The sequence below is a fragment of the Pseudophryne corroboree genome, chromosome 6, assembly GCF_028390025.1.
Source record: "Pseudophryne corroboree isolate aPseCor3 chromosome 6, aPseCor3.hap2, whole genome shotgun sequence".
Taxonomy (NCBI): Eukaryota; Metazoa; Chordata; class Amphibia; order Anura; family Myobatrachidae; genus Pseudophryne; species Pseudophryne corroboree.
In genome coordinates, this window is record NC_086449.1 from 82,810,569 (window position 1) to 82,823,260 (window position 12,692).

At 43.9% G+C, this 12,692-nt stretch overlaps 1 protein-coding gene across 2 annotated transcripts in view; it reads left to right on the plus strand.

Moving 5' to 3' along the window:
- LOC134936364 (3',5'-cyclic-AMP phosphodiesterase 4B-like) overlaps positions 1-11,924 on the plus strand; it is a 943,065-nt gene extending 931,141 nt beyond the window's left edge. The window contains exons 1-4 of one of the 2 annotated variants that reach the window (XR_010180487.1): positions 8,009-8,184; positions 9,960-10,052; positions 11,336-11,387; positions 11,496-11,924. Coding sequence is in view for 1 of the 2 variants with exons in the window: in XM_063931376.1 (XP_063787446.1) it covers positions 11,496-11,508 (13 nt within the window). In the remaining variant the exon portion in view is untranslated. Of the gene's footprint in view, positions 1-8,008; positions 8,185-9,959; positions 10,053-11,335; positions 11,388-11,495 lie in introns of those variants that run through there. The other variant, XM_063931376.1, reaches the window with a different exon arrangement.
- The last annotated feature ends 768 nt before the right edge of the window (positions 11,925-12,692 follow it).

Below are 12,692 nucleotides of genomic sequence, written 5' to 3' on the forward strand. Positions count from 1 at the left end.
TGCTGCGATCAACTTGGAATTACCCCCCAAAAACAGTAAAAAAAACTCACGCCGACCTTTTGCCCTGTCGACCTAGTACATGTCGACCTAATGCCCATATCGAACTAATGGCAATGTTGATCTTCAGTGGTCGACCTAATGAGTGTCGACTTAAGTTGGGTCGACCCAACAACCCATACCCGAGAACTGAATCTCTATTTATCTGGTCATCCATAGACTGTCCTAAAATTTGTGTCTCTTTCTCATTATTGGATAATTTAGATGAAATATTCAATATCATCCCTTTAATGGAAGCTAACCATGGGGGTTCTGCCCCACTAGCCTGAGAATGAGCACTATCCTGGGTACAGGGTAGTGAGTCTCCAGGGAAAGAAAGGCACTCAGCAGTGCAGGAAACACAGTCCCTGGACATGGTAATGGGGGTCATTCTGAGTTGATCGTTCGCTAGCAGTTTTTAGCAGCCGTGCAAACGCTATGCCGCCGCCCACTGGGAGTGTATTTTAGCTTAGCAGAAGTGCGAACGCTTGTGCAGCCGCGCTCTGCAAAAACAGTTTGTGCAGTTTCAGAGAAGCTCAGAACTTACACAGCGCTTGCGATCACCTCAGCCTATTCATGTCCGGATTTGACGTCATACACCCGCCCAGCCACGCCTGCGTATTCCCTGGCACGCCTGCGTTTTTCCAAACACTCCCTGAAAACGGTCAGTTGACACCCAGAAATGCCCACTTCATGTCAATCACTCTGCGGCCGTCAGTGCGACTTAATTCTTCGCTAGAGCCTGTGCAAAATCACATCGTTCGTTGTACCGTACATCACGCATGCGCAGAAATGCCATCTTTTGCCCTGATCACTGTGCTGCGAAAATTGTCAGCGAGCAATCAACTTGGAATGACCCCCAATGTGAAGGGACACACACACCCACACACAGAAGGGGAAAACACATTTTAACTCACACAGAGCCCCTAGGGAGACACAGAAATCAGAGCCAGTCACACACAGCGCCCCTATAGCCAAAAATTATCAGATGGGTCGCCACACTAAGTCCTTAGTATATAACACTACTCCCCCCTTCTAAGACCTCCTGGTATCGCTGAGGAGACTTGGAGTCTTTGTGGAGGAGCTGCGCTTCCCTGTGATTCCTGTCAGAGCATGCTGCAGAGGGAAAATGTCGCTGGTGAGCTGCTTGATCCGCTCATAGTGAAGTCCCGCCCCCTTAATGGCGCGCAGCTTCCCGCTTTTATTTAGACTGGCCTGAGGAACTTTTCACAGTAACAAAGGGTTAAAATTCTTGTCAGTCATGGGTGCAAGTGTGGGTATCATTGGTGTCTCAGCGCTTCCCTGACAGCCGGACAAACACCGCCGTATGTTCTTCTGAGCCCCCTGGTGTGCAGCCTGTACTCAATGCTGCGCTCCTACCCTTGTGCCGCCATTCCCACCGGTGACCCACTAACCGGGACGCCGGCGCTGTACTCACCACTCTTCTGGCTCCGTTAGGAGTGGCGGCGTGCTGCGGGAGGGTATGCTGCTCCGTGGAGTGGCTTGCGAATATCTCCCTCAGGAGCTCAGTGTCTTGTCAACGGAGAAAAGAGACCATTAACTCTCCAGGAAGTTGGGCCGTTCTCCTCCCTAAGTCCCACGAAGAAGGCAGGCTGGTATCAAGCAGCCCTGCCTGAAAACAACAAAATAGTAAATAAATGCAGAAAACTCTTCAGGAGCTTCCCTAAGCGTGACCAGCTCCTCTGGGCACAGTTTCTAAACTGAGTCTGGTAGGAGGGGCATAGAGGGAGGAGCCAGTTAACACTACTGATTTCTTAAAGTGCCCAAGGCTACTAGTGGACCCCTTCTATACCCCATGGTACTAATGTGGATCCCAGTATCCTCTAGGACGTAAGAGAAATACACACTTCCCACGGTGTGTTTTTACATTCACTGAGTGCTGAATTTAGTGAGTGCAGGGGTTAAAGTGCTGGGGGGGAGTGCAGGAGGGCGATCACCCGCGGGCATCGCCAGCGTCAGCGATAATTTCCGAGAATCAGCATAATAGGAGTCCGGGGGGCGGGCTTAACCCCACAATAGCTTATGCTGATTCCCGGGCGCCGCACGCCTGTCCCCGGGAAATCAGCCAGTACTAGTAGTATGCACGGAAATCTTCCGGAAGATGTCCATGCATACCACTGAAGGGGTTAATTCTCTCTTTCATTCAGGCACATTTTCTATTTCATTCTCGCAACTTCTGCAGAGATGCAGTGTCTGATGTATCGGTGGTTTTCACCAGGGACTTCTGCGAGAGGGTTTGGGCTTTACTGTGCCCGATACATAGGTCATAGCCTTCTGACTAGGTTCCTAGGACAGCAAACTAATACCCATATTACCACTCCCCTATTGGCTAACCAAGTGTGACTGACACGAAGGTCAGCCGGATCTTTGGGATAATAATTCTGCCCCCAGTTCCTCTATTCACAGTAGTGGCTACAAGACGCGGACATGATGTGGGGGTGTGGTGTCAGCAGTTAAACTGACAGTGGCAGCCATGGTGAGTCGGGCATTCTGTGCCTGTCATAAGCATGTGCAATGTCCGAAAGGCCATTCCGATAGTTTGCCAACAGTGCGTCTTAACACACAACAACCTGCCAATAGTGCGTCTTAGTGCATAAAAGTCAGCCAACAGTGCATCTTTGTGCACAATAGTCTGCCAAGAGGTGTTATACGGGATGCTGGCATTTGGGATGCCGGCTGTCATAAGACTGACATCGGCATCCCGATGCCCTCCCCTCCTGCAGCCTAACCTTAACCCTCCCCAGTGGTGCCTCACACCCCCTTCCCCACAGCCTACCCTAACTCCCCTCCCCGAAACCTAACCCACTCTCCCGTAGTCTATTTCTAACCCTCCCCCTGCAGCCTAAACCTAACCAACCCAACACACACTCACACACACCCCGTGGGTAAAATCTAGGAGATCCTGGCATACTTACAGTGAGGATGTTTGTGGTCGGGATTCTGGCGTCGGCATTCCAAGTGATGTTGGAGTTCCGGCGCCAGCATTTTGGCCACATGTCGGTCTTCTGGTGCCGGGATTTAGAGTGCCCGCATCCCAACCTGCCAACAGTACGTCTTAGCGCACAACAGTCTGCCAATTGTCTATCTTAGTGCACAACAATCTGTCAATAGTGCGTTTTAGTGCACAACAGTCTGGTAATAGTGCATCTTAGTGCACAACAGTCTGCCAATAGTGTGTCTTATTGTACATTAGACTGCCAATAGTGCTTCTTAGTGCACAAGAGTCTTCCATCTTAGTGCACAACAGTCTGCCAATAGTGCACATTGGTGGAATCACGCCACAGAAGTTGGGCATCTCAATAGGCCTCAATAAGGCACCAACATTACCATAAAGATGTTGTTACTGTCTGCGTCCGACTTGGAATCACCCTCTCTGTCTGTAGAGTCAGATGGCCTGTGATTACGTATCCTTCCAGAAACACTGTGATGAAGTGTAATAAAACATCCTCAGCCTCATCTGACATTACTGCAGGTTATAATAATACCACGACAACACTTATATAGCACTTTTCTCCTGTGTCGCTCAGGTAATACATGTCTTGTTTATTCTTTCGTTGGCAAAAAGACTGTGATTTTCCTGTCTGCTCTCTCCTATCCCAGCAAGTTTTAAATATAGCTTCTATTATGGTAGCCGCATGGGAAGCACGCTGACAGGCAGCTGACGGCTGCGAGCAATTATTAAACGGGGGCCGTATACCTCTAATGCTTCCCTGATCTCACCAGTGACTTCTGGGGCCGTCCTCCTCAGCGCAACACTCCTAATGCTTACCTTAATTATAACAGCCCATACAATTAATGTGTGCTCGCTTCTTGTGAGCAGGGCTCTCCTGCCGCCTTGTCTGCCTGTGACATACCCAGTCTTGGTTTTATACTGTGTACATGTGAAGCACGGGGGAACATGCTGGCACTATATAACTAAAGCTAATGATTTAATAAATGTACATAGCCAGTAACATAGCACAGAAGTGGGAAGCGCAGGATACAAGGTGGAACGTGTGCGCTCAGGATTCCCTTCATTTGCCTTAATTATATTACCTTTGTTTGGATTTCATTTAAGAAGTCTCCAGGTAGTGATCACATTATGTCTCTGGCTGAGTCACAACGTGGAATTGCAATGACTACCAACTTCGGCTTAAGTAAGGTCCCTCGGAAATTGGAGGTAAACATGCAACACCCCCTCCGTAATTGACGTGGTCACACTGAATCAGGACCTTCACGCCTAAATCAGGACAGTTGCGAGTTTTGCCCATGCACACTGAAATATTGCAGCCTGAACAATGGAAATCAGTTGGGTCGTTATTGGCCTTGTCAATCAGGCGACAGCAAATAGCCTTATAATTCTCTATGTGTGACCATCTTTGACCACACTTACAGGCCCCAATGATGAGATTGGACATGACATTCCTACGTATGCTGCCTATATTGATAAATAGTTGGACTGGCTGATGTGTGGGTTAATAGCTACACTGTGAATTTTGGGCCTTAGTTAGAATGAGATGCAAACATAGTATCAAAATGTGTCCTGGATAAAAATCAAAAATGATTCTTGCCATCAGATCAGAGTCGGTCGTAATTCAAGTCGGTAGCTACGGCTCCCTCCCCTTCATATCCCCACGTGTGGTGTGACTGGAGCACGACCGGAGGCGTGGGTACAGTGTGAGCTCTCAAAGTGCTAAAGATCACAGTACACAAATGGAAACACAGTAGAGTTAATGGCCAGACGGAGCAGATAATAAGCTCCCACGTGGATTGGAGTATCTGAAATACTAAGCCAAGCGGACGCAAATAGGATTTCATTTTCAAAAGAACACTTATACAGTGTACGAGTGTGCCCTCTTCTCCTTCCCCAGCTGAGTATGAATCACTCTTTATGTGTGCAGAGCCAGTGTGCACTGCAGTGTAAAGTGACTTTTAAAAACTGCAGTAGTTTTAGGGATTTTGCAGAAATGGGTGTGGTTGCATCGGACGCATTCATCATCATTACAGATCTTGCATAAATGGGTGTTCATTTGACGCAGTCATCATCATTAGATATTTTGCGTAAATGGGTGTGTATTCATCGAACGCAGTCATCGTCGTTATCAGTGTGCTCTGTGAGACAACTGGGGCTGCATTGTTTGCTCCTGTTACGTAGCTGGCCATTTCCATTGCACTATGCAACTACACGCTCTTACTATACCCTGGCCGCATCTGCACACGATATGCGGTTAACATACAGCCTGTCGGGATGGATCCTGGCTGTTTCAATACCGACGCCAGAATCCTGACGGGGGTATTATACTGGCGAGGTGGGTGATTCCCCCTCTAGGGGAGAATAGAACCTGTGGTGAGCAAAGCTCTCTACCGAGCCCCGCAAGGGGCTTCGTTGCGCTTGCCTCCCTGCCGGCATTCTAGTGTCCGGGATGCCGATGTAGGTATACTGACATTCAGCATCCCGCGCGGCGGGATCACATACCGACCCCCTGCACACTTACTCCAACCCTGATCTCGGAACCCTAGTGGTGAGCAGTATAAAATGTCTGTCACACAAATGAAAAAAAAATCTGCATATTGCAAACAATACATGCATACAGACTAAAGACAGACACATCTCTGCCTCACTCTGAATAAGGCCCCTACTATCTAATGTTCAGGAAATAATCCAATATAGAGTTCTAATAAACATGTTACATATTTATCTTTGTTGTTTTCTGTGCATCACAGCTGCTCTCATATGTAACTAACATAAAGGAACTATAAAACATAAGACCTCTTAAAACTGTTATTTTTCCAAAAATCATGTACACAATGCAGATGTTGCCAATCCGGATCTCTGATTCGGATGTGAAAACACTATATAAAGGATTCTCTGCTTTTATATGGAACTCTAAACGGCCGAGAATAGCTAGGTCCAAACTTCATCTCTCTAGATCAGATGGTGGACTAGGATTGCCGGACTTGATAAAATTTTCCCATTCTATATTTTTCAGATATGTGACGGATTGGCTACTAGAAAGGGATCAGTTCTCGATATATGCACTAGATTGTTTATTTTGTTCTCCTTACTCTCTGGGTGCACTATTACACACCCCACGGAAGTTTATACCACAACACATACTTCACAACATATTTTTTTACAGATACATACAATTCTTGGTGGGCAATTAATAAAATTATGAATAGGAACCCCACTCTTTCACCCATGATACCCCTCTGGGGTAATTTGCTATTTTCCCCTGGTCTAAATTCCTCTGCCTTTACCTGACTGAAAATGAAAGGTCTCCGTATTACTTCCGATGTGTTTGACCCAGGCGGGAAGCTTCTGTCCTACTCAGCCTTTAAAGAAGAAAGTTTGTTGGATCTATACCTATACCCCTATCTTCAAGTTAAACACTATGTTATGTCTTTGTATGGGGCACAATTACCCTCTATGTCCTTAGGTCCGTTGGTAGCTCTATTGAATTTAACTAAAACCATTACCTACAGAACAAGATTCTTATATAATGACCTTATGTCGACAACTACTTCGACTAACTGGAGTAAAATATGTGCCCCCTGGTGTGTAGAGTTGGACCCAGACCTAACGGGTTCAGATATGTTTAAGAATTACGCTTATGTGATGAAGTCTCTCCAATCCGTCTCACTACAGGAGGTTCACTTAAAAGTTATACACAGAGCTTATATATCCCAGGCGCAGAGGAAGCATTATGTGCCTGAAGAAACGGGCAAATGTCTGAAATGTGGAGCTACATCAGCTACACTACTACATAACTTATGGGCATGTGGGGTCATTAAGAAATTCTGGAACAAGGTTGTAAATTATATATCCCAGACATTCTCTTGCAGAGTATCGTTAGATCCTTTGGCGCTGCTTTTCGCAAACTTTCGAAACTGGGATTTGAGTTCTTCTGACCCAAATTTACGTCAGTTCTTGATACTGCTGGTGACGATGGCGAAGAAATTAATAATGACGCTTTGGATCTACAAAACTAGACCAAGGTTGGAAACTGTGCACACAATGCTTCTGAAAACACTATATTTTGATAGGTATGCAACTCAGCCGGATGTGGAGACGGGAGTGGTGAGATTTTATCGTAAATGGGGACCATATATTGAAACCTTATCGGAGGATACTAGAAATGCAATTTTTAAAATATTTGAGCAAACTGATTGGTTTCATTACAGGAAATTGTCTGAAACTGTTCATCTCTCGGATTGATATGAGTTTATGTCCTTAAATTTCAAGTTTACATGGCACTTTACTGGTATTGCTTGATGTGAAATCACGCGGTGAGATGACGTGTTACATAGTGGTATAGGTAATGTAGCTGCTGTATGTTTTGGAGAAACGCATAATATGCTTAATATCAATATAGCTAATCCCCCCCCACCACCACCACCACCACCTTATTCGAGGTGCTACTCTTTCCTGGTTTTTTGTCCCTTTGTAATTGTCTCTCTTCTCTTTTCTTTCTATACTCCTTTCTGTTTACATTGAATGGTACTGAGGTGTTTGGACTGTGTATTTGTTATATGGTTCGGACCTGTTGATCATAGGTGAATTATCATTGTTACAGCCCAGGAAATAACTAAATTACACCTTTATGTATCCTATACTCTTTGGGCCATCATCTGTTGTATAAATATTGGAAGGGTTATACAATGTGATTTTCCACTATGTCTGACATATGCAACCTTTGTATGATTTGATGAAAAAATTAATAAATATATTCGGGGGAAAAAACAAAAACATAAGGCCTATATAATAATAGGTGAGATTGAAAGTGCTTGTCACTCTCTAGTCAGATTACTTAAAGCATTTTAGCTCAAGATTTTGTGTTGTGACCGTTGTGCTCTATATGACTCTTTTGGTTACAAATGAAATTAGTATTAAAACAGTGTCCTACTGTATCTCAGTACACCAATCACTCATCTGATCTCATTTCCTATAACCCCTGTGCTTCAGAATAACCAGGTGTCCTAATACTGCAGCACCTACCAGTGGCTGTCTACTTGCACCGACCTGCAGAGAGTCTGCCTGGAGTTCTCCAGAGACGACTCTCACATAGAGTCAGAGATTACCAGGATGCCTGTCAGTCTGTCGCCCAACCCAACACCTTGCATGTATTATGATAGTTTCGTACTTAGGTAAGTATCTCAATTAAAAGAATCTATGTATTTATTTATCAATGTTCACAGACAAGACGCAGCTATGAGGAAGCCATAATCCACATGCAGTCCTGGCTACAGGTTTTCATTCTTCAAGAACTTAACTAATTTTTTTAACTGAGTGTTAGGAATCCGTTCTGGTGGGATACGGTCATTAGGTCCACAGTCATTAGGTCAACCACTATTGGTCAAAATGCATTAGGTGGACATGATCATTAGGTCGACGTGTACTAGGCCGACATGGAAAAAGGTCGACATTAGTTGTTGTTTTTTAATCAATTTTTTTTAACTTTTTCATACTCTACGATCCACGTGGACTACAATTGGGAACGGTAACCTGTGCTGAGCACAGTGGTAGTGAAGAGAGGCACCTTGCCCGAAGCGCGAGCCATGCGAGGGAACACGGAGCACTAAGTGGGTTTCCCCGTCACTTTACGAAGAAAACAACACCAAAAACAGTAAAAAAAAACTCATGTCGACCTTTTTCCATGTCAACCTAGTGCATGTCGACCCATTGACCATGTCAACCTACTGCATGTCGACAAATAGCGATCGACCTAATTACTGTCGACCTAAGTGTGGTAGACCTAGTGACCCATACCCGTTCTGGTTATCTAGGCTGTACAGTACTGGTGTTCACCAGTGGGGGCTGCTACCTGATGTGGCTCCTCTTGATCTGGACTGATGACCTGCAAGAGGTTAGCCCGCCTCATTAGCTGTACCTGGTCTTCAACCCACTGAGGCAGTTTGTTGCTGGTCATCGGTGGCGTAACTAGAATTTTTTCTCCCCCAAGCCAAAAAATATTCTGCCCCAATTGCCATCAGAAAAGTAAAACATTTGTGAGCGCCACGGATGCACACTCAAAAAATGGGTGTGGCTTTGCTGCAAGGGGCGTGGCATTCTAAGAAAAGACTACCTTTTACCCCATTTTTGCAACCTGCATGCCCAGACATTGGCCACCACAGGCAAAAAATAATCCTGATTCATGGCCCTTACATTATTTTTCATTTTCCTCCTTATAGTAATGCCCCTTACACATTATGCCACACACCACAATGGCCCTTAAACATGCCACACCGTAATGCCCATTACACAATATATCACACCGTAATGCTTCATTATGCCACAAAACACAATGCCCGTTATACATGATGCCACACACCGTAATACCTGTGATACATTGTCACACACTATAATGCCCATGAGACATTATACTACATACTGCAATGCCTGTGATACAGTATGCCACACACCATAATGCCCATTACACATTATGCCACACATCGCAATGTCCGTGATACATTATGCTACACACCACATTGTCTGTTATACATTATGCCACACACCACAATGCCTGTGATACATTATGCCACACACCACAATGCCCATTACGCATTATGCCACACACTGCAATGCCCATGATACATTATGGCACACACCGCAATGTCCATTATACATTATGCCACACACCACAATGCCTATTACACATTATGTCGCACACCGCAGTGCCCGTGATACATTATGCCACACACCGCAATGCCCATTACACATTATGTCACACACCACAATGTCCGTTATACATTATGCCACACACCACAATGCCCATTATACATTATGTCAAACACCGCAATGTCCGTGATACATTATGACACACACTGCAATGCTTTAGGATATTACCCTTTCTTTATTCAGAATGGTTTCCATCAAATTCTTCCTGAATTGCCTTCTTTTCAACCAGTTCCTTTGCTTGCAGTTCATCATATTGTAAAATATTTAATGAACATCTGGAATGAGTTGAAGAAGAGTTTGAGCAAAGCAGCCGCTAGGTACAAGTTCTTCTCCCAAGGTAACGTAGTGACAGTAAGGGTATGACTCTCCACTGATGGCGCTGATCCTTAGGACAACCAAGCAAGATTTAATATAGCGGTGGATATAGATGTTAATATACTGTATGTAAAAACACAATGGTTGTAAAAGCAGTAGAACAAAGATTTATTACACAATATTAAAAAAATGTATCCTTAAAATAAACAATAATGCAAACTACAAGACTAAAAAACCCAAAGGGGAAATATTCCTACCGAACAGGGTAGATGGAGCCACAAGTGTAATTAAGCAGAGTATCCCCGGGAAAATACCCCACTTATGGCTCCAAAGATTGTCCCCCAATGGAAGTTCACAGTCAGTCCAGAATGTCCAGGGGGGGAATCTAATAGGGTGTGGGAATCGGAAAGTGAGAGATTTTGGTCAAATTCACCTGTTTTTTTAAAGTGGCAATCACTTACATGGGAAAATCAGCCTGGTGTTGCTATGTAAATTATTGCCACTTTAAAATAACAGGAGAATTTGACCAAAATCTCTCACTTTCTGACTCTCAAACCATATTACATTTCCCCCCATGTGTTTAAAAGAGGCACAGCAAGGTAACACCAACGCGTTTCAGGACTTCGCCTGTCCCTTTATCAAGGCATTAGCCCGCCACAGACCTGAGTACTGGGATACACCCTCACTCCCTCCCTGCACAAATGTAATTATTCATTAACGTAACCCTTTTCTCTGGCAGTAATGGCCCTCTGCATTATACATTATGCAGCCCAGCATGACAGTGGGAAGTCTTGTGATGTTCACAGGCTGCTGTTGTTTCAGAAGCATGGGGCATTAGTTCAGCGCACAGACGGCATACAAATAATCCATAATTGCATACTAAATGCTAGTTTTGCTTGCTGGCATTGCACGGTATTTATCTCTATTGGTATTATACATACTGTAAATATATTTTGATTATGCAAATACATCCAAGATGGCAACTTTCATGTGCGCTCATAGGGCCCGATTCAGACCTGATTGCTGCTGTGTGTTTTCGCACAGTGGGCTATTATCGATTTACTGTGCATGCGTACGCACCGCAATGCGCACGCGCGTTGTCAACCAACCGGCATCGCCAAACAGTGACAAGCTGGTGGGAAAATTTAAGTCGCACAGCCATTCGCAAGCTAAGAGGTGGTTTGTGGGTGGTAACTGACCGTTTTCTGGGAATGTCAGGGAAAATGCATGTGGTTCCAAGCGTTTTCAGGGAGGGTGTGTGACGTCCACTCCAGACCTGATCAACACGTTCTCTTCGCACTGTAGGATAAGTCCTGGGCTGCGCAGAGACTGCACACAGTGGTAAAAACATTCGATGGTAAGTGAGGTGCGAACAGATTTGCAGCTGTCCACTGACTGAAGGATATTTTTAGCACGGCGTACACATGCGATCGCACACTAAAATGTTAGTTCCATGTCTTTACAGGTCTATGACATGAACCTGAACAAGTTACTCAAATCTATTTGAATGGGACAAAAATAAAGATTTCAGATGAAATCCAACAAACAACAGAAATGTGTGGTCAAGCCCATGAAGGGTTCAGGCCAGATTATGTGACTGCTATAAGGAACATTACCCGTCTTCTCTTTTTTATCTATATTCTATAATAAGTTGAGCGTGTACCATTATTCACTAAACTATTCTTGTTTTAACTAATGTTGATGTTGTCATTATCCCAGTTACCCCATACCATCCAATTTAGCAGATTACAGAAAACCTGCAGTTATAGGTTATTCCGTTCTTTTTTATGTCTCTGTGATATGCACTATATAACTGTTTTAAGTTTTATATGTCTGTATGATCACACCCGTCGAGTTTATTGTATTGTACAATAAATGTATGTGTTTTAAATTATTACATGATTCGTTTTTTAGTGTCTATCTTCAAACATCAGCACTACATATCATGTTGTTTTTTTTGTAGTGTTTTGAGGGGATTGAGTGATCCTTTAATTGTAGCTGCAGCTGTTTGTAAGGTATCCAATTATATAAAGCAGGGTCTATCTGAATTGAGCGCCCAGTTTTCTGCCATTTAGGTGGCAGAATATATATATATACATTTCTTGCTGTGTTCACTTATTTCTAGGCAGCAGGCAAATAGAGCACAATGTTGGTTTTACAATGTGTATTAGAAAGGTTAGAAAGAAGGAGTGGATACTTAAAGGGAAAGACTCCTGTGAATGGTGGAGTAATGGAGCGGGATAATGATCACAGTAGTATGCACCGGTTGTTCAATAATTTGGAACATTTGTGTTTGCAAGAAACCAAGTATTGGTGGGATCAGATCAGCCTCCAGAAATATCTGGATACTGGTCTGATTCCAAGAGGATTGCGCATTTTAAAGACTGCCACATTTAAAGATGATGACAAGTTTGTGGAGCAATGGAATATGAGTTCGGATAATTGCTCTAAAGATTTGATGAAATTGTTAAATAGGATATCGTAAAAAAAAGGTTGATGAACTCAAATTAGAAATTGAGAAATTATAAGACTTATTGAAGGCACATTCTGATAATCTTGGGTTTAAGGAGAAGGATTCTAAGGTAAATAAAAAGTTGGAGGAATTTGAACTCTCGCTTATAGAGAGAAAAGAGGGTAAAATGGACAGAGATAGAGATGATTA